Source organism: Metopolophium dirhodum, chromosome 8 (assembly GCF_019925205.1).
Source record: "Metopolophium dirhodum isolate CAU chromosome 8, ASM1992520v1, whole genome shotgun sequence".
Classification (NCBI taxonomy): domain Eukaryota; kingdom Metazoa; phylum Arthropoda; class Insecta; order Hemiptera; family Aphididae; genus Metopolophium; species Metopolophium dirhodum.
Window position 1 is genome coordinate 2,697,834 of NC_083567.1, and position 25,227 is coordinate 2,723,060.

General features: G+C 30.9%; 2 protein-coding genes across 5 annotated transcripts; one reads left to right on the forward strand and one right to left on the reverse strand.

The window, feature by feature from the left end:
• Positions 1-149: 149 nt before the first annotated feature.
• Positions 150-2,362, reverse strand: LOC132949874 (tRNA (cytosine(38)-C(5))-methyltransferase). The gene is made up of 4 exons (XM_061020967.1): positions 2,090-2,362; positions 1,822-2,011; positions 1,454-1,748; positions 150-671 (listed from the first exon to the last, which is right to left on the reverse strand). Exons 1-4 carry the CDS (start codon positions 2,142-2,144, stop codon positions 225-227), a joined length of 987 nt encoding a protein of 328 aa, XP_060876950.1. The 5' UTR covers positions 2,145-2,362; the 3' UTR covers positions 150-224.
• LOC132949872 (fatty acyl-CoA reductase wat-like) lies at positions 1,147-24,057 on the forward strand. 4 transcript variants are annotated; one of them, XM_061020963.1, is made up of 11 exons: positions 1,147-1,258; positions 6,828-7,059; positions 7,138-7,231; positions 13,515-13,775; positions 15,072-15,217; positions 16,246-16,355; positions 19,388-19,580; positions 20,828-20,975; positions 21,160-21,284; positions 21,567-21,824; positions 23,835-24,057. In XM_061020963.1, exons 2-11 carry the CDS (start codon positions 6,908-6,910, stop codon positions 24,055-24,057), a joined length of 1,710 nt encoding a protein of 569 aa, XP_060876946.1. In that variant the 5' UTR covers positions 1,147-1,258; positions 6,828-6,907. The 4 variants fall into 4 exon arrangements, with proteins under 4 accessions (XP_060876946.1, XP_060876948.1, XP_060876945.1 ...); XM_061020962.1 differs by lacking the exon at positions 1,147-1,258 and having other exon boundaries at positions 6,726-7,059; XM_061020964.1 differs by lacking the exons at positions 1,147-1,258; positions 23,835-24,057 and adding an exon at positions 23,556-23,812 and having other exon boundaries at positions 6,727-7,059.
• Positions 24,058-25,227: the final 1,170 nt, after the last annotated feature.

The following is a 25,227-nucleotide window of genomic DNA, read 5'->3' on the forward strand; positions in this document are numbered from 1 at the left end:
TGATAAGAATAAAATTATAATTGTTATTTCAAATAGAACTATTTGATTAATTAAAATTGTATTCCAATGTTCATGTATGGAAATCAAATTATATCTTGATTTATCTTAAGAAAATCAAAACAATTATTTTAAAATAATAAATAACCCAATACTTCAGAACTTATTTTATTAAACAAATATATGAAAAATGTATTAGTTTACATTCAACATCTTCAGTTAAAGGCTTAAGGCAATAATAAACATAATAACCGAGAAACAACATAAACATTTATACTGTTTCCTAGAAGCTGGTATGCCTTTTTTTTGCTTACTGGAAAATCTGATACAGGAAAACACATAAACTTTGCCACTTCTGCTGGTGTAAAAAATCTTAATTTTAGACTTTTCAGCACTTCTAAGTTATCGTCATTGTTATTAATAATTTCTTTGATATTTTCTTCGCATACACTGGAATACACTGAACCTGTGCCACATAAATATGAACTGTATGAACGAGTGAAACAACATGATCTTTTACTGTCTTTGGTAACAATGTCCAAGGCTTTGCCGCCTTTTAATAGTTGCTTGTCATTAATTAAATATTCTTCTAATTCTGTGTCGGATTCGCTCAATACATCTGAAACTTGTTGAACGCGGCTGCACAGTTTATTGTCCCAATAATTTTCAGTTATCTATATCAAAAAATGATTAAGTCTTGGTATTGATTAAATATTTCCATAGTCATAAAAATTATGTAAAATACTCTTGAATGGATTTAAATTTTAAATTAAACTGCATGGTGGTTGATTCAAATGGAAATGATAAGGGAGTACATTTAATTAATTAAAATTTTTTAATTTAACTATAATAAATAATTTTTAAAATATTTAACGGTAGATTTTTTGTTGTCATCTACATGACAATAGGTACATAATGTTATGCGCAATATTTGAAAACCATTCGTAAGGATGAAGAAATCTTACAATAATATGTTGGTCAACACTAAAATATGAGGACAACTTTTGTGTTTGTACCAGCTGATCATTTTATTAGAATAGTTTGCGTAATATATTAACCTCATAACTAGGTCACCTACAACAATTAATGAATATTAGTTTTGTAACAATTTAACCATAATAAATAATAGATAAACATAAATTTCAATATTAGTGTGATAAATAAAAAATATAAGTGCTTAAAAGTTATTAATGATGTAGAACGAAATGTAAATAGTTCACAATTAAGTTGCCAACATTCGGTTAGGGATATGGTTTTTAATGTGAGTATTCAGTTTACATTGTATGGCTTATTAAGATGATATTTCTGATTTTAGATGATGTAATACTCAATATCAGTAAATGTAATTTCTTTCAACAATAGGTAAATGGACACCAATTACAAATATTAGTATAAGATAGGCAATGGTGCAACATAATAAGATATATTTAGTTAGGACGATTCCTTAGTAACTTACGATATCATTTTGTAAGGATATTGCAAAATCTAATGGTTTCTTCTTGGCTAATAAATAATACCGCAATCTTGAATTGCAAATGCCAAAGTGTGTGGGACTAAGTAGAAATTCTTTAAATGTAAAACCCGACTGACTCAAAGCGGTGACTAATTTGTCTCTAGCCAAAGAACTTTCAAATCCTTTAACATTCTCCACTAAAATATATTTAAGCGATTCCGATTTCGGAATTATATTTTCAATAATGTGCAGCAGTGGCTTTGTCCTTTCATCGTTAATATCCTTGACAAGACCATTTCTAAAAATTAAATCAAAATGTGAAAAATCAATTACATGAGTTTATATTAATAATAATAAATTAATGAGCTTGCCTCGTGAAAGGTTGGCACGGTGGACTCATCAATAACACATCTGGATGGTATGCATCAAATTGTTCTGGGCTAAGTGAAAGAATGTTCAAATCTTTAAGGTTAGTCGATGGAAAAAAATGTCTGTACACTGCATTTGCTACTGTATTTATATCTACAGCTAGGACAACTTCAAAATTGTCCAAGTTGCATTCTGAAAAGAAATTGACATTTACAACGTACAGTCACCTAAGGACTATCATGTATGTATTAAGTATAACTCTCGTTATACCTTTCAGGGCGAAATGCATTCCACCAATACCGCTGAAAAATTCAATGACTCTCATACTTGGATTATGAAAATCATTCGTCTTAAAAGAATTAAGACATGGATTCAAAATAATTAGAATTTTTTTTTTATTTCAAACGGCCAAAAAACAATAAATTATTATAGAAATAAATATTGCTGAATGACTTGAATAGTTGAATGCAGTTTTTTAAGAAATAAAAAATAATAATTGTCAGGCCCTGTATTCGACATTACAACTTCAAAAAATAATTGTAAATATTATTGTTGATAAGAAAAGAACGTGGGCAACATGATAAAAGGCATTGTGGCCAACTGCAAACGACAGTGTGAATCATCTATGAATACATTTTGGCGCGTTATCCTTTTTGAATTATTTATCAATAGTAATAATTTTATTTTGCTATTCTAATGACGTGTGGGGTAGGTACGACTTGTGCCACCGTGTAGTACACGGCGACTATCGAATTAATATGAAACAGAAAATAGAAATCAATAAACATATCAAACATGAACACGATGATCATCTATTCGAACTGCTGTTAAACTGTCCGGTCCACAGTAGTTGTATATGGCTTACCACAGAACAAATTAAATTAAATTATTTAAATGTATTCTGTGGTTATACGCAGATTGCAGAAGTGTATGGGGGGGGGGGGGGGGGTTGTGGCATAATTATATTATAATATAATTATTATTCGTATTTTAAATTTTCGGTCGTACAATTTTTGAACAACCTGTCTCAAGACCTGCCAATATACTTCAGCGGTTTCCGCCAATCAAAGAAATATGTTTACGCTATTATACACCACTGCCGTCATCAGCTCCAGTTGAAAGATTATTTCCATATGCGACTATGTCTCTATGACCGATTTACAAAAATCCAACTATCTATCAGATGATATTGTGTTTGAAGAGAGGGTTATTTTGAAATCTAATTTAAAAATGCAGTAATAAGAAATAAGTATATTGCTATTTGTTAAAATTTGAATTATAATTTGAATTAGTTACTTACTACTATAAGACTTTGAAATTCAATAATCAAAAAAAAGTATATCTAATTTTTTACTTTCTTCTGCAGATCTATATTTGTTTTATTTATAATATTTTTGGATTTTTCCGAATAAATAAGATTTACGATTGTGTTACTTAAAATTCAATGCCAACTATTGTTTATAACATGGGCCTGTTTTAAATTACCAACCATATGTTTTTTACCCAAATAAAATAAGTCATAATTTTCAGAAAATTTCAATGATTTTTTTTTATAATCTTGTTTTTTTTCTAACAGTATAAAATTGTTTAGAAATACAGCTTAAGCTGTAACCTTACTCCCCCCTCCCCCCCCCTCCGGAGCCATCCTTGCATATTATTATTATATATTAATAATCGGGCCTCCACACGAGTTTTTCTCAGTGAGGCCCAGTAATCTTTCGATATTAATTTAAATAAATAAAAAAAAATATTGCGGGTATGTTGTATACGAATTTGCGCTTTCCGCGGAAATTTAATGCATTAAATCATTCCAGAGAGTAGCGTTCGGCGGTATTACGCGTTCCATGCGATTTGTTGAAACGACTGATAATAATAATATACGTCCTATCGAAGCAATATTCCATAAAAGCAACTCTTGGCTCTCATACGCATATAATATTATGCTGCACACGTAATATCATTATTTATCGCCTCCGACTCTATACAGGGGACTTGCGAAGAGTCGAGAACTGCGCGAAGAATGTCGCCGCAGATAACATGTTAAATATACAGGGTGATTCATAAAGCGTGAAACACACATTATCTTAAAAAAGTATTAATGTTTTTGAAAATATTTTTTTACATAGTTTCAAGTTGTTAAAAAAACTATGTTTTTATTAAAAAATTATATTTTTTAATATTTTTTATCTATATATCTTTTTAAGTTTTTTACTTTTTTAAATGACAGCATGGAGTTTTAAATTCATATTCCCAAGCAGGATGTTTTTCTAAGTATTTTGATTCATAAAAATCTAATTTAGGGCGAGTAGTCTATGAGGTATAAGCATTTAAAGTTTTGATGGGTGGAGTGGAGTGGTATGGGGTTACCCCGCAAATGTGTGTCCACTACTCCGCTTGTCTAAACCTTAAATACTTATAACTCATAAACTGCTGGTCGTAAATTCGATATTTATATATTAAAATACTTTTTTTTTTTTTTTTCCAGTTTATAACCGATGGCGCCGCGGGAACTGCTTTCGCATTACTGCCGCGACGCCGCCAAATATATTAAAATACTTAGAAAATGAAATTAAAACCATGCTGTCATTCAAAAGAGTAAAAAACTTAAAAAATTATAAGGATAAAAAGTATTTAAAAATATAATTTTTTAATAAAAATGTTGTTTTTTTAACAACTTGAAACTATGTAAAAAAATATTTTCAAAAAAAATTAATACTTTTTGAGATAATGAGTGTTTTACGCTTAATAAATCACCCTGTATATATATATAGCAACAGGTGGCGAGGGGAGTGTTTTGCGTCTTCGACGGGTTTTTCGACGACGCGTTTTTCTTGTCGATCACGACCATAATAGGTATATTATGAGAGACTAATCGCAATCCTTTAGCCAATTTTTTTTTCATGAATGCAGTCGCGTGTAATAAACACGTTTACAATTTTATTATTATAACGTATATATATAGATTAGAGGTAGTAGATATAGGTACAAGGTATTATTACCGCCTGGGCATGCAACTCAATAACAATTATGTCATTGTGGCATGTCGGTATAACAGACATAGACAACTTTGTAGGTATATATTATACGTCGTATATTATATTATTATCTAAGGTACACACATGATATTAACATAATATTATATCATACAGGTCGGTATAACCTATATAATATTGTAAGTCTGAATGGGAAGACACGTCACAGCCTGTTTTTTTATACAATTCTGTACAATGCTGCAATACTATCACCTGCAGATTAAGTTTGGACTCTGGAAGAAGAAGGTCCTGCTCTTTTTTCTACCACTCCGGCCAACGGACCGACACAAACACTTATACAATTAAAACTGGGTGTGAATGCACTATTATAGTCTTATGACCGTTTGGATGTACGACGAACATTGTCGATCGTCCGTGTGACTATAAACTTAGAGCCGGAAAGATTTTTATTGACATCCATATTGTGATTCATATTCGTTCGAATCAAGAACATTTGCAAATTTTACTGTAGGCAGTTAAAAATGTGTATAATTTTTAATTTTAATACCTGATGAGGTTTGACAATTCCGTACAAGGTTCCTCATAAGTCTTTCTTACTAGGATTGAAAAAAAAGGATTAGGGAAGAGCCACATTCACTTTTTTTACGACTTACTATTCATGCCTAAGCTGTATAGGCATTATCAACTATTGCACATTGGCACATTATGATTTTGACAAGTCATCTCTTTATTGTATCCGAATACAATGTGAATTATGATAGGTGGGTATGCCTATCATAATATAGGCTATATAATATAGTCGGCCGATGGCGTAGTAATAAATATCATCATTCATTGTTGACTGTTTCACTATAATTATTAATTATCATTATTTCACATAATAATATATGATAGAGTAGGTAAGTACATAACTTTTAATTTTTCTATAGTATAAATATCATGTATGAATATTACATTTATGATTTTGGTTTTTTTCCAAGTGGTTGTCGGTAGGCAGTAAACAGGTAAGACAGTAGGTATTACCTATACATTGACATACACCTTAGATACACATTAATCCTTATATTGAACCATATAGTTAGTGTTTGAAAATTTCATGAAATTTAAAAAAATGAAATATTTCAGCATTTTAATAAATTTTCTTTTATTTTTAAATAAGTCTTATATTTACATATAATTGTGATAAATCACCTTCATAATTGTATGGTACCTAAATGTATACCTAACCTATATGGTATGTACATTTAAAATGGTATTCAAAATTTTTAAATATTTTAATGTTTAAATGATACAAGTAGGTATACAATAGTTTACATGTATATTGTATACCTACTGAATTCAAATTAGAATTTAGAGCACTGGAAATTGTGTTGAAAAAATAAATAAATTGTGCTAAAAAAAATTTCAATGTTTCACGTTTTTGTGAGATATTTCATGCTTCAAACATTACATAATATAGTATAAGTAACTAGGTAAGTATACCATTGGTTTTATGCAAATGTCACGCGTATTGATTGCAGATCGTCGATCTTATTAGTTATTGCTATACAATATACCTACTGCCGAAGAGATAATATTCTGCCATTTGAAAGTCGAAGTCTTATACCTCCAGTATATGCATACCTAATTAATTGTTCACTGTGTCAATCAATATCACATAATATTATAATATTGTTGCGACGATGTTGACATGTTGTATGATCGTCACAAGGATCGGACCTAATAGCACTCCTAATAACGGCCAAGCGGCGCAGTATAGAAAACAGCTACACGCACCGTATAATAATATTGTTAGCCTCATAGTTTTGAATTAATTATTATCCGTTACGTTTATACCTATACATATGATAATATTATGAAGTATTGGTAATGAGACGGTGGAAATATTGACGTGCTGTACGAATTAATAATAATTAATTATATAGTCGGTATAAGGCACTCGTGTTATTAGCATACACCGAGTATACGTCATATTATGATGTACTACACACTGCTATCGTAATTATTGTTTACAGCAAAACATTCGTTCCATTCGACGTGAACCGAGGATTTTTGATTTTCGATTAATATATTAATTATATGCGATATTGTTCCGATGGAAGGCGGCGATATTTTTATACAAGATTTCATTAACGATCTCCAGGAATCTCCCGAGAGCCAAATTCAAAAATGTTTTCGTGGCTCTTGTATCCTCATTACCGGCGGAACGGGTTTTGTCGGGAAAGTCTTGATTGAAAAACTGTTGAGGTACGTAAGTGAAATATGCCGAAAACAATTTTATTGACAATCGTTAATACACTCTGGCATTGAATTTATTCTTCGCAGATCGTGTCGGGATTTGAATACAATTTATTTGGTCGTGCGGCCACTGAACGGTCGAAATCCGAACGAAAGGGTCAAAGAAATGTTTATCAGCCCGGTAATTAATTGATTTTATAATTTTCTACTTGGTGGATACGAGCTAACGAGCATGCGATTTAAATGAAATCTATTTTTAAAAATTGTTTAACGATAAGTATGTACCTATATTTTGTCGAATGCTCAATTTTTTTTATTCATACTCATTGTGTACTACTTAAACAGATTGATACATTTTTCCCAATGAGTATCTCAAACTTCGAATTAAATTCGTAGCATTATGGGTACAATGACAAAATAATTATCTTTTGGTACTATTTGCTACATACATACTGATAATTTTAATGTTCTTTGATAGTAATGAGATATTTGTAGGTACTCTTCAAAATATATTATTTATTATATTTTAAATTATTATACAGTATTTAAGAGCTGAATTAATTTTTTTAAATGTTATTTCGGTGAATAACTATATATGTAATTTGATTTTAGTAAATTGTATATATTATGTATCTATTATAAACATACTGTTCAGCTATAGTAAATACATTTTAAAAATAAATCAGGATACTGCAAAGACCGTAAAATATCAAATATCCCTCTAACAAGAATATATTTAACAGTTAACAGGTTGACCGCCACTGGTTTTTTTTCAAGTTACTTAAAATCGATTTTGAGAATGTATTTGGGTTCTCAAAAATATTACTAAGATTGACAATTGAGACCCCATTTGGGGCGTACGGGAGTAAACTAGTGAGAACCCAAGAAGGGGCTCATGGCGGTCAACCTGTTAAATCGCAGGAATATAAAATAAAATTTAAAGCAATTATTTGTATTGCATTGAAAAAATTACCTCTCATAGTACAATATGTTTTCCATTACCAATCTATATAAAAGTGTGTTCAATATTTTCTTGTGCTACGTTTTAAATTTGATAGTAGAAACTGATTCACAATCTAGTAAATTAATTTATTAACATCTAGTATGAAATTTTATTTTTTGGTCTATATATTATGTAAAAATGAATAATTATTATTTGTAATCTATTGCTTATAAATATTTATTCAAATTAATAAGTACTTAAGAATCAAAATTATTTATACATTCATTATTAATGGGAAGATATTGTAATATCATTAGTGCTAGTATACAACCTTTTTTATTTATCAATGTAGGTCAAACAAAAATGTAAATGTAGGTTAGACGAAGACTCTTGTTATTGTACAAAAAATAAAAATAAAAATAAATTACAATTTCGTTTAAAATTAGTACCATAATAATAATAATAATAACTAATCTGTTACCTATGATCAATAATGTTAATATGTTATAACGTTTTAAGGGAAATAAAAAAATTACATTTTCTGAAGAGTAAAAACGTCCGTTAACGCAATTAAAACTGACAATCGCTGTGTAGTTATAGGCACCTATACTACATGTAATTACATATTATAATTTTAAAAATTGACATCAAATAGAAAACAGTCACACTATATCATCATAGGCGCAACTAGACATTTGAACAAGGGGGTGCTTAGCTATAGGGTTTCTTGTGACTCAATGCGAACTAACACCATTATTTGCCTAGTATGTAAACAAGTAAACACCACCTCTAAAACAAAACAAATACCATGATTCCGCCGGGCCCACACAGGACAGTCCAAATTATTTTTAAAAACAGAAACAAAACAAAAATCATACTTGTTATATTATAAACAATGCTATTCTGTTATAATTGTAATTCGATAAATTATCAACTTTTAATTTAAAATTTTTAAATGATTTTTTAAAGGGTGCTTGAAGACTTAGTGGGTGCTAAAGACCCAAATAACCCCCCTATAGTTGGCCCAATGTCTATCATACCGTATGAAAGGTCAAAATAATGTATGGCGCGGTCTCCCGCCGAATGACATAATATTATAATATTATATAGGCGTACACCGTAAACGTAAAAAAAGGTGGATAAGTGGATGTCGCTCTGCTGTACAGTAGGTTACAAGTGGGTCACTGTAATGGATGGTGTTAAATTTGAATTCAATGATATAAAATCATTGTATAAGAAAAACGATTCTGAGCGAAAACGGTCAGTCAGCCTATGATATTACCAAGGATATTTGATGATATTATTGTGAATAAAGTAATTTATATATAACCTATTTACGTGGAGCTTTGTTTTAAATTTTCAATCCTTAGCCATAAAAGTTAAACATTTTATACATTTTTAACTACAAAATAATTAATAAATTATAAATTTAATAAATGTTGTCGAAATTTGAACTTTAAATGCTTATAAAAAAATTTTGCCTATGTATTTTTAATATTTTTCAACTGCTATTAGAACGATATATCGGAAGCCTTATATTAAATTTTCACGCTTTTTTACCCAACAAATAAAATTTTATTGATATTTATAGAAAAAAAAACTAAAAAAATTGAAAACTTACAATGTCCGTAAACAGCTCAAAAAGAGTCAAAATATTTTCAAAATTTTATGGTGAATAGAAAATGCTAATATAAACATTCAGTGAAATTTTCAAGTAACTACAGTCATTCGTTTTTTAATTACAATAAAATAAGAAAATTGTTACATGAGAAATCGAGTGAATATCAAATGTTGTAAAAATATAAATTTCAGACGCTCATAAAAATTTAATTTAAGTTTCTTGTAGACATTTTTTTTTTGATAAAGGTAGAAAAACTTATGAGTAATCTTATATTACATTTTCAAATCTTAGATTTAAAAAGAAAAATTTTTATGAATTCTCAACTCAAAATAATTTGCTAATTTTCGTGATTTTTCCGTATTTTGTCAAAATTTGAACTTTAAATGCTTATAAATAAAAACTGTGACTAAGGATTTTTAATTTTTTTCATCTGCCTTTGAAACAATAACCTAGGAGCCTTCTATTAAATTTTCAAGCTTTTTTACTCAACAGATAAAATTTTATTGATATTTATAGAAAAAAAAACTAAAAAAATTGAAAACTGACAATGTCCGTAAACAGCTCAAAAAGAGTCAAAATATTTTCAAAATTGTATGGCGTATAGAAAATGCTAATATAAACATTCAGTCAAAATTTTATGTCCCTACGGTCATTTGTTTTAGAGTTACACCAAAAACCAAAATCGATTTTCTCGAAAATAGATTTTGCGTAAAAATTCCCGTTTTTCCTTAATTTTTCTTTTGTTTTTCACGTCGCGTTTGAAAACTAATGAGAAATTTTGACCCCCCCCCCCTAAAAAAAAAAACACATTGTAAAATACTAAAACCAATACATTCATCGCTTCGCTCAGAATCTAAAACAGGTTTGTAGTAATAATGACCTGTTTAAAATTCAATAATCGTCAATTAAATCAATAATAACATAATAATCTAGGTATATGTACGATTTGCATGTATTTTTAGCCTTTTAGGTATACTATTTTATTCGTGTACCTTAATCTGCACATGCATATTCAGACTATGAGCTGCGGAACAGTGCAGAACGTCGCTATCGAACAGGAAATCATAGAAAAAAGGTCACGTGGCGACTAAAATTCGTGTAAAACAAATATATTAAAAACTATCTTCGGGAAGCTCAAGTATAGTTACGAATAAATATTTTGATATTTTTGTTATCGAACCCGACGCGAATCATAAACAATTTCAATAAAATCACATTTTTACTCAACATATATGAGTTTACACCAGCAAACATTTTGAAATAAAAGTTCAACAAATAATATACGTCTCATATATATAGGTGATTCAAAGTACCCAACAGGCAACAATAGTTATTGTTTGAGTTTGAATTTTTTTCTTAAAGATCGACCTGTGCCCGCCGCGGAATAATAAATATATCATGAAAATTAAATACGATAATATCCAGAGATTTTAAAAATTCATATTTTAATCATTTAGTTTCGCAAGACATCATTGTGCATTTCTGGATAACATCCCTGGGTCCGAATACATCTAATAAAAACTTGTAATACACACATAAATAATATGCAATTATAATGATGCAATCAAAAAATATAGGTATATAGGTATTATTCGTATATCAGACAAATGTCAATTATAAAGGTAGTGAGAGAATGGTAATTTTAATATATGTATACCTAGTATATCTAGTTTATGAGTATTTCTAAATCATGGTGCAATAGTTTATGTGAAGTGCCACATTTTTATAAAATATTCAAAATTACAAAATTTACCTAATGCATAATTACAACTTAAATGTACATTAATGACGGCATTTAATTATAATTTGTTTGCAATTAAGTAAACTTGTTTGATCAAAAAGTCTGCAATAAAAACCAACCGTACAAACATAAATATTCAAAAAGTTATCTATGACTTAAAAATAAATTTGATCTGCTCAAAAATCTCCATATAAAATCTCGGAAACAGTTTCATCTAGAGCAGTCGTGGTTCTTAACCTTTTTTGGATGACGGAATACTTAATATTTTATAAGATTTTCGCGGAACACAGCCGTAAAATAAAAGCGTACTTATATACGTTTTAAAATTGTTTAATATAATATTATATATTATATATTAAACAATGCATGTATAGCATAAAATAGTTTACATGCAAATTATAACTTAGTCAATATAAAATAATAAAATCAATAAAAAAACGTTACAATTTTATAATTTTTCCGCCGATTTTAAAATTTTGGTGGAACACTTAAGTACCTAGTTAAGTGAAGTCCACGGAACACCGGTTAAGAACCATTGATCTAGAGCGCTGTCGTAACGGGGACATGTTGACATAAATATCGAATTGAGTCCAGAAATTAATTTATATTTTATCACCAAGTCATTATAACGATTAACGTGTCTAATGTGATTTTAATGCGATAAAATCTTATATTTGACTTCTGTCCTTGTACACGTACGTACATTAAGTAGGTGATAACTTGATACATTAACTAGGTGATTGTTTTAAATGTGAACCACTGATTTTCTCTAAAAGTTTTAACGTTCATTGAACATTTTTTTTTTAGATAATTAAAATTCCTTAAAAACAATATTTAAGGAAAAAGTAAAAATAGGTTTTACTTTTTTGATTGACAGGAGATATTTTTAATTTCATACATTCGAAGAATATTTTTCGCATCTTTCAAAACATACTAAAATTGAACTTTGAACTATAGTAGTCAATAATAGTTATATACTTATAGGTAAGTTATAATTTATAAGTATTTCAAGTTTTGAGAAGAGGACTAGAGGACAACATTTTACGGTAACGCCGGGGTTAAAATGTCTAGATCGTTTTACTATGCGCTCGTCGAAGCATTAAATTGTTACTATAGAGCTACTAGTCAAACATCGAATTTTATATATTTAAATTCTCAATAAAATATGAATACGAAATGAAAATGTCTATGCTGTCATTTACAATAGTATAAAACTGATAGTGATAATTATAAAGAGTAAAATAGGTACGTATATCGTATTTTTTCAAAAATGTTGTTTTGTAATGATTTAAAATTATTTCCCAAAAAATATTTTTTTGAGAAATTTAAAGTTTATCACAAAAATAATCACTCGTCTATATAATATAACATAATTTATATATAGACTACTATAATATAGTAACCACAGGTATAGCCGGATTAAATCACCAAATATGGTATGCAAAGTCTCATTGAATACCTAAAATACCATCGATATGCTATAGTATCATTTACATATTATGTATAGTTGTAACAAATTTACTAACATTTTACACACAGAATGAACTTATTTTGATAACCCCTGTATATTTACTTTCAGTCGAAATTAACATGGAAATGAGCGTGAATATTATGTACTTCAATACTTGTGATAAATTTACCTACTTTTATATGCAAAATTAATTAACTTACATATCATGGGTAAATTTACACGGTGAAGTTAGTTGAAATTTAACAACATTTTTTACAGTGTACAAGATCCTTTCTACTGTTTTAAAAATATAATAACATGTTTATTTTAATCAAAATTTTAATATGCATCCAATAACTATCAGGTTTTACACAAATAATTGTATGTAATACAATCTTTAACTTGAAGACGAAACGTAAATTATGAATAACATTTTTTTTTAATATCATATATTATCATTTACCAGCTATACTTATACAATCTACATTATTTGTCTTCATCAATGCCATAATTTTGTTTATTTTTGATAGTAAAATACTTTGGTGGCAATGCATAATTTATTATACAAACTGCTCGTTAGTAAAAACAAACCTTATTATTTTAATTTAAAATAATTAAAATACATTTTATTGGATTTTCGGGCCGTAGACTATAAATACACCGTATCGATATTTCTATGGGGGTGTTTTAATTCGTTTTCCGGTTATAGTTTTTCGACCGGATGAAAATCGAAAATCCCACGTACCGCAGTCAAGTTCAAGTGTTGAGGGGCGACTGTTTTCAGCCGAACATTGGCGTGGACGAGGCTGTCTTGAACAGGATCGCGTCCAAAATAAATGCCGTCATCCACTTAGCGGCGGCGACCACGACCGACAATCACCCCTACTGCATGTTGCACACGGCTGTCTGCACCAACGTCCGGGCCACCAGAGACTTGATTGTCCTGACGAAACGTTTTCAAAATCTCAAGGTTAGGTCGGGCCTCTTTCGGTACATTTTGTGCGAGGGGTGGTGGGGGGGAGGGGGTATCGTCGCGGAAATGAGATGATTTACAAGTATTTTACATTGCTGAAATTACATATATTATGAATACGATCCCACCTATAATCCTAATATTTTGTTTCGTCAATATCCTTCATCGTACCTAAAATTTGTAGTGTTGGTCGAGTACTTAACTTTGAAAAAAAAGCACTCGGTTCAAGATCATTTATAGTATTTTTAACTTTTAATTTTTAAACCAGTGAAACGAGTAGTAGTATTATATTGAAAAATAAATGCTAAAACTATAAATAACTGATAGATAATTTAAAATTTTTGGAAAATCTTTTTCTAGTACAATTTTTAATACTCGAGCAATCCCCAGTACTTGACCCTTTTTCAAATACTTGGCATTTGTCGAGTACTCAATTTTTTTTCATATTTGCCATTTATTGAGTACTCAAATTGTTTTTATACTCGGCCATTTGTCGAGTATTTGTATTTTGAACTCGAATTAAAAAACAATACTCGTCCAACACTAATTAAATTTCAATTGCCATTATTTCGTCTTAATTTATTTATGAGTGTCTGGAGAATAGCGTACAACCTATGACATTCCCAAATTTAATTTTCCACACGAAAATAACAATTGATTATTGAACTTCCGAAGAAAAAACGTTTTGCTCCGCAGTGCTTTGATTGACAGGCTAACACACCAACAATATTACCGTCACCCTTCCCCTCGTCGTATTAAACGCGTGGAGGGTAATTTCTCAAGTGGTGGCACGAAACGGCCATCGGATCCCGCCAAGTGCGCCCTTTGCGTTCTGTGTTTCTGTGCCACAGCTCACAAACACCCTCGTATAAAAGGATGTCCTTTTTACAAAAACCTCATCATAACTAGTAGTAATATAAAACGTAAAGCTCGTTATTCCAACCCTACCTTCGTGGCAATGGCTCAAAGTGACTCCACTCCCAGCTCCAATAAATAATATATACGATCATACGCGCCAGCATCACTGTTCAGCCAGAAAATACCATCTCAAATTGTCTAGATGAACTTAGGTCCGTCATTAGACCACTACTACTCGACATCTTCCTGCAACGTCTATACTATATTTCCATTCCATAATAATAACACTTTTTATCATTTTATTAGCTTGTCATCATTTTTATCTAGGTACATACGACTTTTCATGTTCTAAAATAATGTTTTGTATATCGTTTCCGTCGTAGCATGTTTAATTTGTTTATTTTGTTTTTGTTTTTTCCACGCCTTTTTCTGCAGGCCTTTGTTTACATGTCGTCCGTGTTCGCTAACCCCTCGATTTTGGACGTGTACGAACAATTTTACAATTCCCCGATACCTACGTCCACCGTCATCCAGATGGCCGAAACCCTTCCCGATTACATCCTGAACCGAATGACTTCAGGGTAAGTTCACCACCGCACCCATGACCAGGGATTTGATTCTTTTGATGAAGTTTCAATCGTTATTTTGAAATTTATTATTTCTGTAAATTTTTAGAAGAATCCATTTCTGTCATTTAACTATAACCACTATATTATAGACTATAATTTATTGACTTTAAATTTTTAAATACAGACAAAATGTGTTTTATAGTTTTACAATCTAAAGCAGAATACTTTTATAAAGGTTTTGATAATTTTTTTACAAGAATACCTAGGTACCTACCTACTGAACTAATTATATATAATATATGAAATGAGTGATACAGTATGGTGCACACTGACAACAATAAAATTGTCAATTTGAAGTACACGTCACGGCTTTTTCAATTATTCGCTATTTTTATAATATAGACGATATATTTGAAATGCTTAAAATGCGCAAATAAAATAAAAAAATTCGTTCAATATTCGGTAGGTATTCTAGAACATGAAACTATGAGAGTATAACAGTAAAAATAATCTGCTTCAGATAATGAGATTAAAAATGGTCGTGTTTCCGAGTGAAAAGTTTTTAGTAAAAGCTTCACCAACAAACGTACGGGTGAAAAATGTACGTTAGGTTTACCATATAGTATCTTGATTTTCCCAAAAAGATAATTTCGAAATAATATTAATATTGCTAATAGTTTATGCGAGGTAAACACGATTGTTTGCAGAGTTATAAAAATTCGCACTGTTAGTGTTTTTATTAATCTATAAAGTTTGAAAGTTCGCGGTCTGTCTCAAAAATGAATATATTACACGTGAGTTCATCAATATTATATTACCTATATATAAAAAAAAAAAAAAAAATTACAAAACAATCATAACAAGAAATTAAAAAATATCTCAATGCACCAGAAATAATATCGTAATATTATAATATAGTCTCATATGGAAACAATAATACAAACCGGGCGAACATTTGTCACAACAGCCGTTTTCTCATTACCTATACGTAATATTAAAATATTATTATCTATTAATTATTATTCATTGTTCTATTATAGGCTCGTGTCCGGATGGCCGGACGTGGTTACGTTTACCAAAGCGTTGTCGGAGCAGATCATTCAGTCGGCCGGACCAGAGCTACCCGCGTGTGTCATACGACCAGGGTTTGGTAACGGTTTTATATTTTTTGATTGTATAATATTACGTACATTGATTTCATGTGTCACGTCGTCCTTGAATTTTTTGATAATCGTTTTATTATTCATTACCTATGCCATGTATCTGGCTCTTTACAACACTGTAGGTAGGTAGGTATTAAAAAGTATAGATGACTACATATAGATTTCGATAGAAAATGATTGATTTAGTGACAGAATAAATAAATAAAATAGACAAGTCGTCGGGAGAAAAATCGCAATTATTTTCGTAATTTATTAAATTTATTTAATTTGAAGATCAAACAAAACATCTTTATGAACCGCAACCTGCTGGTTGATGAATTGTGCAGATCAATGAATAAAATCAAGTTTAACATAATACTATATTATTATAATCTTTTAACGTGTTTTATATGAAAATATTTATAAACTTGTTTTTTTTTATAGTGTGTACCGTGTCTTTTTGCAAGTTAGTGATTTTTTTTAACTCAGTTAAGTTAAGTTAATATGCACCAATAACAAAAAGTTAAAAGTTAATTTAACTATAGGTTAACTCAGTTAAGTTAAAAGTTAATACACACTTTTTGTTAACTTCATATCAAATTAAAAAAAGTTAATTTGTTTATACAACGCTTGCGTACTTAATTTTTTTCCAACCCAAAACTAAATTATAGGATATAGTGTTAATTACTTCATACGGTATTTCCATATAAGTTAGATTCGAATGATATACATTTTTAACTTTAAACAATTGACGATACATATTTTTTGACATGAAAACGAAATAGACTAAAATAGTGAAATACCTATTATAAAATTAAAAACAAAATAAATTAACTTAACTCACTTCTTAAAATGAAAAATTAACTCGTTAATTTCACGTTAACTAAGAAAGAAATTTATTAAGTTAAAAGTTAAGTAAACTTAAATTTAACTTTTTAACTCGTTAATTCCCAGCCTAGTCTTTTTGACAACACATAGGTCATGGTCACGAGTCACGTGTACTCACGTGGTCCTGAGTTATGACTTATGACTAATATAAAATAATTATTAAAATATATAAAACGTGTACCCATTTTCGTTTATGTGCGTAGACGTTGTATATATACAGTTGGGAAATTTAAACGAAATAAGAATAAAATATAATAACAATATCTGCATACCTCCCCACTCTAAATTAGTAAATTAGAATGGTAAATTATTGTGAGTAATACAATTATATGTAAAATTACATGTTAACACTTAACAGGATAGAGTATGTAGGCAATTTTCAATGAGCAATCACATAAAACAGTTTTTTCAGAAGTCGATAATTCCATCGGCTATTTTTTCTAGAAAGACAACGGACGACACCGCCGATATAGATTGGCCATATTAGATTCCAGAAAATTGCACCTAATAATATTAATAAAATATCGGCTAAAGTACTGTAAATAATATAATATATGCACGTTGGCGATAATACTAACTTCAGAACTCGCATGGCATGTTACGGACTCAGTTTTATTAATAAATCATGTCCACACGACCACATCTTATACAGTTTTATTGTTAGCTATCCTTTCATAATTTTTTCGATCGTTTTAACCCTATAGCTGCAATATTTGAAATGTAATTGTTGTTAAAATGTAGTACCTATAAGCCTCTAACCCAGAAATGACTAATTAAAATATAATAATACACCGTTCACGGTCTCCGTTCGTGAATGCAATGTAATTAAATAATATACGATCATAAAAAAATATACCTGTTATATAACAGGTTTATTGAAAAACACAATAATATTATTAAAAAACGTAATAACAGGCACATATAATACTTGTGCCTGTTATTTGAATAAATACCGTACCTCGGCGTCATCGTGTATAATATATTATTATTATAATCATTGGATCGATTAATATTATAGGCCAACTGAGTGTATATTTTAAACGATTTATATATAAGCACGAGTGGACGACCCAACGACGCACGACGATGCGACACCAAGTGAAAAATGTATATTGTAGACCGCGCATTACATGGCGACTTAAGTTAAAATCGTAAAAGTACTATATAATATAATATAATGAGTGGGTAAATAATATAGTCTACTATATTATTGAAATCGTGTGTTACTAATCGAGTATCTTAAAGTCGCCAAGCCTAGTTCAACATTTTTAACAGACCATTTTAACGTAAGTCATATTTATAGTTCAAAGACTTTACTATTAAAACGTGATATCACAACTAATAGACTGTTGGTTTTTTTTTATACTCATCGTTTTTTACTCGTTGTTTGGCGGAGTGTTTTTGACAGGTTGTTATAATCATTTTCGGATCGCTTAATATTATAGGCAAACACGCAGTGTGTATAATAATATTATATAATACGAATCACTTATATCCACACGTACGTTTCTCCAGCCCCACCCCCCCCCCCATATCGAATTTCAAACTTTTTTTGGTTAAATATTTAGCGTGCAATTAGCGTGAATTGGCGTGACTGGTTTTGAAATTTGCGTGGCACTAGGTCAGGTTTAAAAATGTAAACAAAGTGGGGGGGGGGCTGTAGAAACGTTTCTACAGCCCCTCCTCATCCGAATTTTGAACTTTAAGGACTTTTTTATGTCTCAATATTTAGCGTGCAATTGGCGTGAATTTGCGTGACCTATTTTGAAACCGTAAACCCAAAGCCCCAAGAACCGTGGGCTTTTCCCCTTTATTGCCATTTCTCCAGCCCCCCCCTCTTTCGTAAATTATTTCGTATGTTTTTCGTATTTCGTATTTGCATAGCCCAATAATTTTTTTGTCATTTAGGGGGGGGGGGCAGAGAAATATCTAAAAAATGGTATCGCTCCTGGTACTTGGTGCTTTGAATGCAGGGTTTCGAAATAGATCACGCAAATCCACGCCAATTCCACGCTAAATATTAGCGTTGAAAAAAATTCGAAAAAAATTGTTTTTGTCGTTTGTGGATGACGTATACGACGCCAAGTGCACAAATGCATAATTGTATATACGCACGTGGATTTCGAGTACTAATAGATTTTTTTTTCTGCAGTCTTGGGCACTGCTAACGAACCCATAGCTGGTTGGACGAACGACTTGAAAAATTTGACCGGTTGTGCGCTGGGTTCCGGTCTTGGTCTGGTACGGGTTTTTCACGGGCCCAGCTGCGTCAACGCCGAAATCGTACCCGTCGACATGTTGGTCAATCTTCTTCTAGTGGCATGCTGGGATTTAATTGGCAACAGGTCCGCTCGATTTTTGTTAGTCATTATTGTCAAAAAATTGTCCCGCAAACGCCCCACATCCCCTTTGTACAATATTTTATAAATCATTTTAAAAAATGTGACTAGTTTTCTTTTTAGTAGTAAATAAATTCTTTTATTTTTTGTATAACGTTTCAGCTTAGGGGTTACTTAATTTTTTTCTGCAAACTCAAAAAATATACTTATTGTTATGTGTAACACAAAACAATTAACAGATGTACTTGATTTTATGTAGGATATTTTATCAAAAAATGTATTGTTCCCAGACTTGACACCTCATCGTTATCGTTGCTCCGATTTTCTTCCAGGAAATCGCCTTCATAGATCATACCATATTGTCGTTTTAATGAAAACGGATGGCTGAGACACGATCGAGCATAAAACACCTTTTTTGCGACATGATTGAGCCAAATTGTTGGCGTATCATTGTACCAAAGGAAATCGGAATACAAAAGAAAACCTACACGATTGAGCATAAAAAAACTCTGCAACATTGCCATTTTCCATTTTAAACTATATTATACAAAAATATTTATTTAAATAATTAAAATAATTAAAAATATAACATATCAAAAAAGAACATGATTTCATAGTCAATAATATAGTCACATTTCATAAATCTGTTTAATAATAATAATAATAGTTATGAAAATAATAAAATCAAAATATGGTACGAATTAAAAAGAATACTGCATGGTTTATAAGTCAAAAATACTATAGAGTATCATGGGTGATCGAACACTGATATTATTTCTATAATAATTTTGGAATTGTATCTTAATTTATTATCTTATATTCCCCCCCCCCCCAATTTTAAATGTTTAAAACGTCGGAACTAATTTATTAATCGATAATATTGTCGATAAAGCTAGGCTCGCGTCTGGTATCATAATAATTGGTGTAATAATACGTGAAAATAATAAATGACAAAATTTTGGCCACGTGAATGTGGCAACTGGCATAAAATATTCTGTGCTCAATCGTGTTGCTAAATAGGTACCTATATGCTCAATCGTGCTTAACCGAAACGGATGAACGTACCTGTTTTTTATTTATACCTAGTATATCTACACTGCTACAGACTTCTTAAGTCCGTACTGCTCACTTTCAATTTCGAACGGTATTCACTATAAAATAGGAGCTGGTTAATTGGTTGGATCTTAAATAAGCAATACCATAAAATATAAAACAGTTATATAAACCAATAAACGTACCTATATGATTGACAGGACGGACGTCGTCAACGAGGAAGTTCCCAAAGACGCAGAAAACGCTTTGATTTACAATTACGCTTCGTCCAATTATAAACCGTGCTCTTGGAATCAGTTGGGAGAAAAGTTTTTTAAGAACGAAAAAAACGTTTCATCGCCAAACTTTGTAATTATAACATACTTTAATTATTATAATCCTTATTACCCCATTGGGATGCGGGAACTCAAACAATTAATAAAAAATAAATAAATCACCGTCTCCGATAAAATATCAATACCCAGTCAACACACCTATATATTCATTAAAATACATATTTCAACAGTCTATCTTATACCATTGTTTTTTTCAGTTTTGGATGCCGTTTTATTATGTCACCAATAGCATATTTATCTATTGGGTGATGACGTTTTACTTACACACTGTGCCGGCCAAAGTTGTGGATTTGTTCATTTGGCTGATAGGAAAAGAACCCAGGCAAGTAGCTATATAGTTGCACATGCTCCTCAGTGGCGTATTTAGGTTTTTGTCATGGGGGGGGGGGGGGGGGGATATGATTTTATTAAGTAGTCCCGCTTTTAAAGCTAGACATCTTAAGTCAGGACTCCGAAAATTTTGCCTACTATATACAGCCTATGGGGGGGGGGGATTCATCCCCTTGATCCCCCCCCCCCGTAAATACGTCACAGCACATGATATTCTTACAATTTTCGTACGCTCTGCAGGCTCTCGATCCATAATACATTATTTTATATTTAGACTGAACGAGTTCTATAAACGAGTGCACGCAGCAGCCAAACATTTGAGTTCGTATCAACAAATGCACGTTAGGTACCACAATCGCAACGTCATAAATTTAATGAACAAATTGTCGCCGAGGGACAAAATGTTATTTGATTTCGACATGAGCACGCTGTCGTGGGACGCCTATTTCGATAAGTATCTGAAGGGCCTCCGGGTATATTTGATGGGAAATCCTTTGCACATGCCCGGACCAAATAATAATACACTGAACAGGTACCTATATGTTTACTTTTAATAATAATCATGGACAATAGTAACAACAATAAACTATGACCGCGGTAAAATTTCAATTCAACAAAATAAATACCTATGGTGTTATATTGATCCTGCAATGTCCTTACATGATCGTATTGTATTACGTATGACTGCGCACAACTGCACAAGTTATATGATAGACTATATATTGGTTAGATCGACTGCAGGTTAGGATTAACTATCGATTAAAAGTAGTTCTAGAGCATAACAACATTGCAATATGTTATACTATTTTAGTTAATGAAGATATTCCAGAAGAAAAATTCGATACGTATCCATATGGAACACTATATATATCGGCCTTATATCGTTTGCGCATCGTCTGCAGTTTACCTGCAACAAATTATCGTACATCATATTATGCGCATCAACATGTTCTACAATAGAAGGATATAAAATATAATTTTTGATTGAAAATTCAATGATTGTCATAAATAATATCATATTATGTAATAAATAGATAGGTACAAAGAATAAAAAATAAATTGCATTAATTCAATTGAATTGTAGTCATAATTATATAAATGTACATACATATAATATTATATAGATAAATTATAATATAAGTTAAAAACAAATAAAGATACATATCAATAAGTTTTTGTTAAAAAGCATTTTAAGTTAAATTTTTGACAAACCTCATCAAAATCTTAATTTTTTTTTTTTATTTGTAAAAAGTTTTATTTATTATTTATAGTCTAGTTAGTAGTTTTTGACGTTCAGGAGCCCACTGTAAACTATAGATACCACTAGAAATGTAGAAAACAACTTGCGATTTTTAGTTCTATTGTTAAATATTGTTGATGCGTGAATAATGATATACGACCTTTTAAACAGTCGATGCGCAAATGTCTTACACAAAAAAGGTCAAAATTAACAATATTATAGAGATGCGCAAACGACTACCGCCGAGAATAGTTACGTGCCGACTCGTATCGATAAGTCTGACAACAGATCCGGTGCGTATCGCTTGTAAATTGCACGTGTAACTTATTGAACTCCAATTTTTTCCCTTGAAAATCTTGATGACCTAATATAGTCGCTCCGGTACTATACCTCACCCGCTAGCACAGACCTAATCAAATTTACTTTTTGTCGGAACGCGACATCGCTGATTAATGACAACTGCGATGAAAGAACTGACACACCTGTACGATTATCATTATTGTGTCGAGTAATCACTTTACGGGTTCGTCTAGTCACATAAAGATAAAGTGGTCAAGTACTCCACAGAATAATGATGATCGATGTGACGTCCGTCTCTGTCGTCGACGGAGGGTGTTTATGATGCCCGTAGTCGGCAAACTGGTCGCTGTTTATTATTTTTAAAAACGAAATTTGTAATATATTACACAACATGAAATAATTATAATATAATGTGCGCTGTTATTGACTTATAATTTTTGAGTAATGTTAATCACCCAATTATAAAACGATTAAAACCGATAGGTACGAAATATGTTGACATCGGTGGCTACGTAATCGTCGATTTCTTTCGATTTTTAGGAGATATAAATGTCGTTTTAATTATCGTTAATTTGAAATATGTATAATACGGTACAACTATACAAAAAAACCTAAACTAAAGTTCACATGTCTCCCCGATATCATAGACGCGAGATTCGCGTATTTTTTTTTTTTATTAGATATCCGTTTGTATTGACGAATCATTATGATATTGACCCACAGCCCACGGTGTTGGCATTCCTAAGAAAAGCGAGTTCGCTTTGTTGCGCGTTCCACGCAAGGATATAGTGATGGAAGAAAAACCTTTGATTTCACCTCGAGGTGTCACCACTGCAGGCTGCAACTATAGTCCTTTATGATATAATAATAATAATAATAATTATTATTATTATTACGGAGCACGTGTTTTTTTGTATAATATTTTGTATTTTAATCATTACAATGCATTTATAAAATACGATTTTAATGTCTGAGTGTAATAAAACGTAATTTTTGTTTCAGGTTGATAACCATTCATTACAATTTCATAATATCCATATGTGTCGTGATTGTAATGTACACTATATTTTTTTTATTGTTAAATAAATGCATGTACACTTCACATATTACCTACAGTGTATATATATTATATAGATTGAAGTATTGCATTTTTCTAAAAGTAAAAAAAAAGACGCATTTTAACCGTCTTAACATACCTACACCTAAACAATTGATGTACCTATAACTGTGCAGATATAATATTATATTAAAGTATATACAAGCTATATAGGTATATCTACGCAATTATTCACTTATGTTAACTGTTATAAATTATAATATTTGTGTATATAATGTAATGTATACAATAATATTATGTTATGTCGTTTTTTGTGTGATTTGTTTCCTATACGCAGTCCGTACTGATCATTGGCCTGCGCCCAGCTTTTTTGAAATGAGGGGGAGGGATGTGCATTTTTGACTATTCTCAGGCCATGTTATGTAGTGGTGTATTATACTTTTATTGATTTATCATATATTAGATTCTGAGCGGAGCGAGGAAGCTAGTGGTTTTAGAATGGTGTTTATTTATCATACATTTTATATGACAAAAAAAGGCCAAAGGGAGGGGATATAACACCACTATTTTAGAAAGAAAAAACTTTTAATGTGAAAAAACGCCGTAGCTATAGGTAGCCGCTCTAATCACTACGGAAAATTTCTGTTTTAATAAATTTTGGAAATAGGTGCATAAAAATGTATCGGTTTCAGCGTATATCAATTAAGTGTAAAATCAAAACGAAGTACACAGGTATATAACTTGGTAAATCAGTGAAGTTTATCTAATGTGTATGCTTATATTATATAGATTGCTTGCAATTAGTATCTCAAGAATGTGATTTGGATTGAGTGTGTACTGTGCAGTGAGTGTGTTATACGTTGTGGTTTTGTTATAAAATAAACATAATATTATAAATTATTTACAACACAACGAAGTTATATTAAGTTATGCTAATTAAAACTATATTAGTGCCAGAGAGAAAAAATACGATCGAAAAACTACATTTCACTGTTTATTTATTTTTTATTAATTAACCCGCGGCAATTTAGGCCATTGGGTGGTTTTTAACTGGGGGGGGGGGGGGTACTGTAGGTTTAAACACGTGTATTTGTTAGTTTGGCAGATTTATTAATGGGCACCCGTTGGTACCTGCCATGCGCGGGTGGGGGATGGTGGCACTTCTTTCCGGACACCGTGACTTACCCGAAGAAAAATGCCACCCGCAGCCGAGGTTTTGAACCAGCGTCGGTGCGCGTTGCAACCTACGCCTTAGTCCGCTCGGCCACTCCGTCCCCCACTGTTTATTTATTAAGCATTTTGTAGCTTGATCAATTGTAATATACTATCCTTCCACGT

Excerpts from the sequence above, each read along its gene's own strand:
- LOC132949874 (XM_061020967.1), bottom strand. The coding sequence starts at position 2,144 with ATGAGAGTCATTGAATTTTTCAGCGGTATTGGTGGAATGCATTTCGCC. Across the intron at positions 1,749-1,821 it reads CCGTGCCAACCTTTCACGAG|AAATGGTCTTGTCAAGGATA; the intron begins GCAAGCTCATTA and ends TTTAATTTTTAG. Across the intron at positions 672-1,453 it reads TATCCTTACAAAATGATATC|ATAACTGAAAATTATTGGGA; the intron begins GTAAGTTACTAA and ends TTTTTGATATAG.
- LOC132949872 (XM_061020963.1), top strand. The coding sequence starts at position 6,908 with ATGGAAGGCGGCGATATTTTTATACAAGATTTCATTAACGATCTCCAG. Across the intron at positions 13,776-15,071 it reads AACGTTTTCAAAATCTCAAG|GCCTTTGTTTACATGTCGTC; the intron begins GTTAGGTCGGGC and ends CTTTTTCTGCAG. Across the intron at positions 19,581-20,827 it reads TGGGATTTAATTGGCAACAG|GACGGACGTCGTCAACGAGG; the intron begins GTCCGCTCGATT and ends TATGATTGACAG.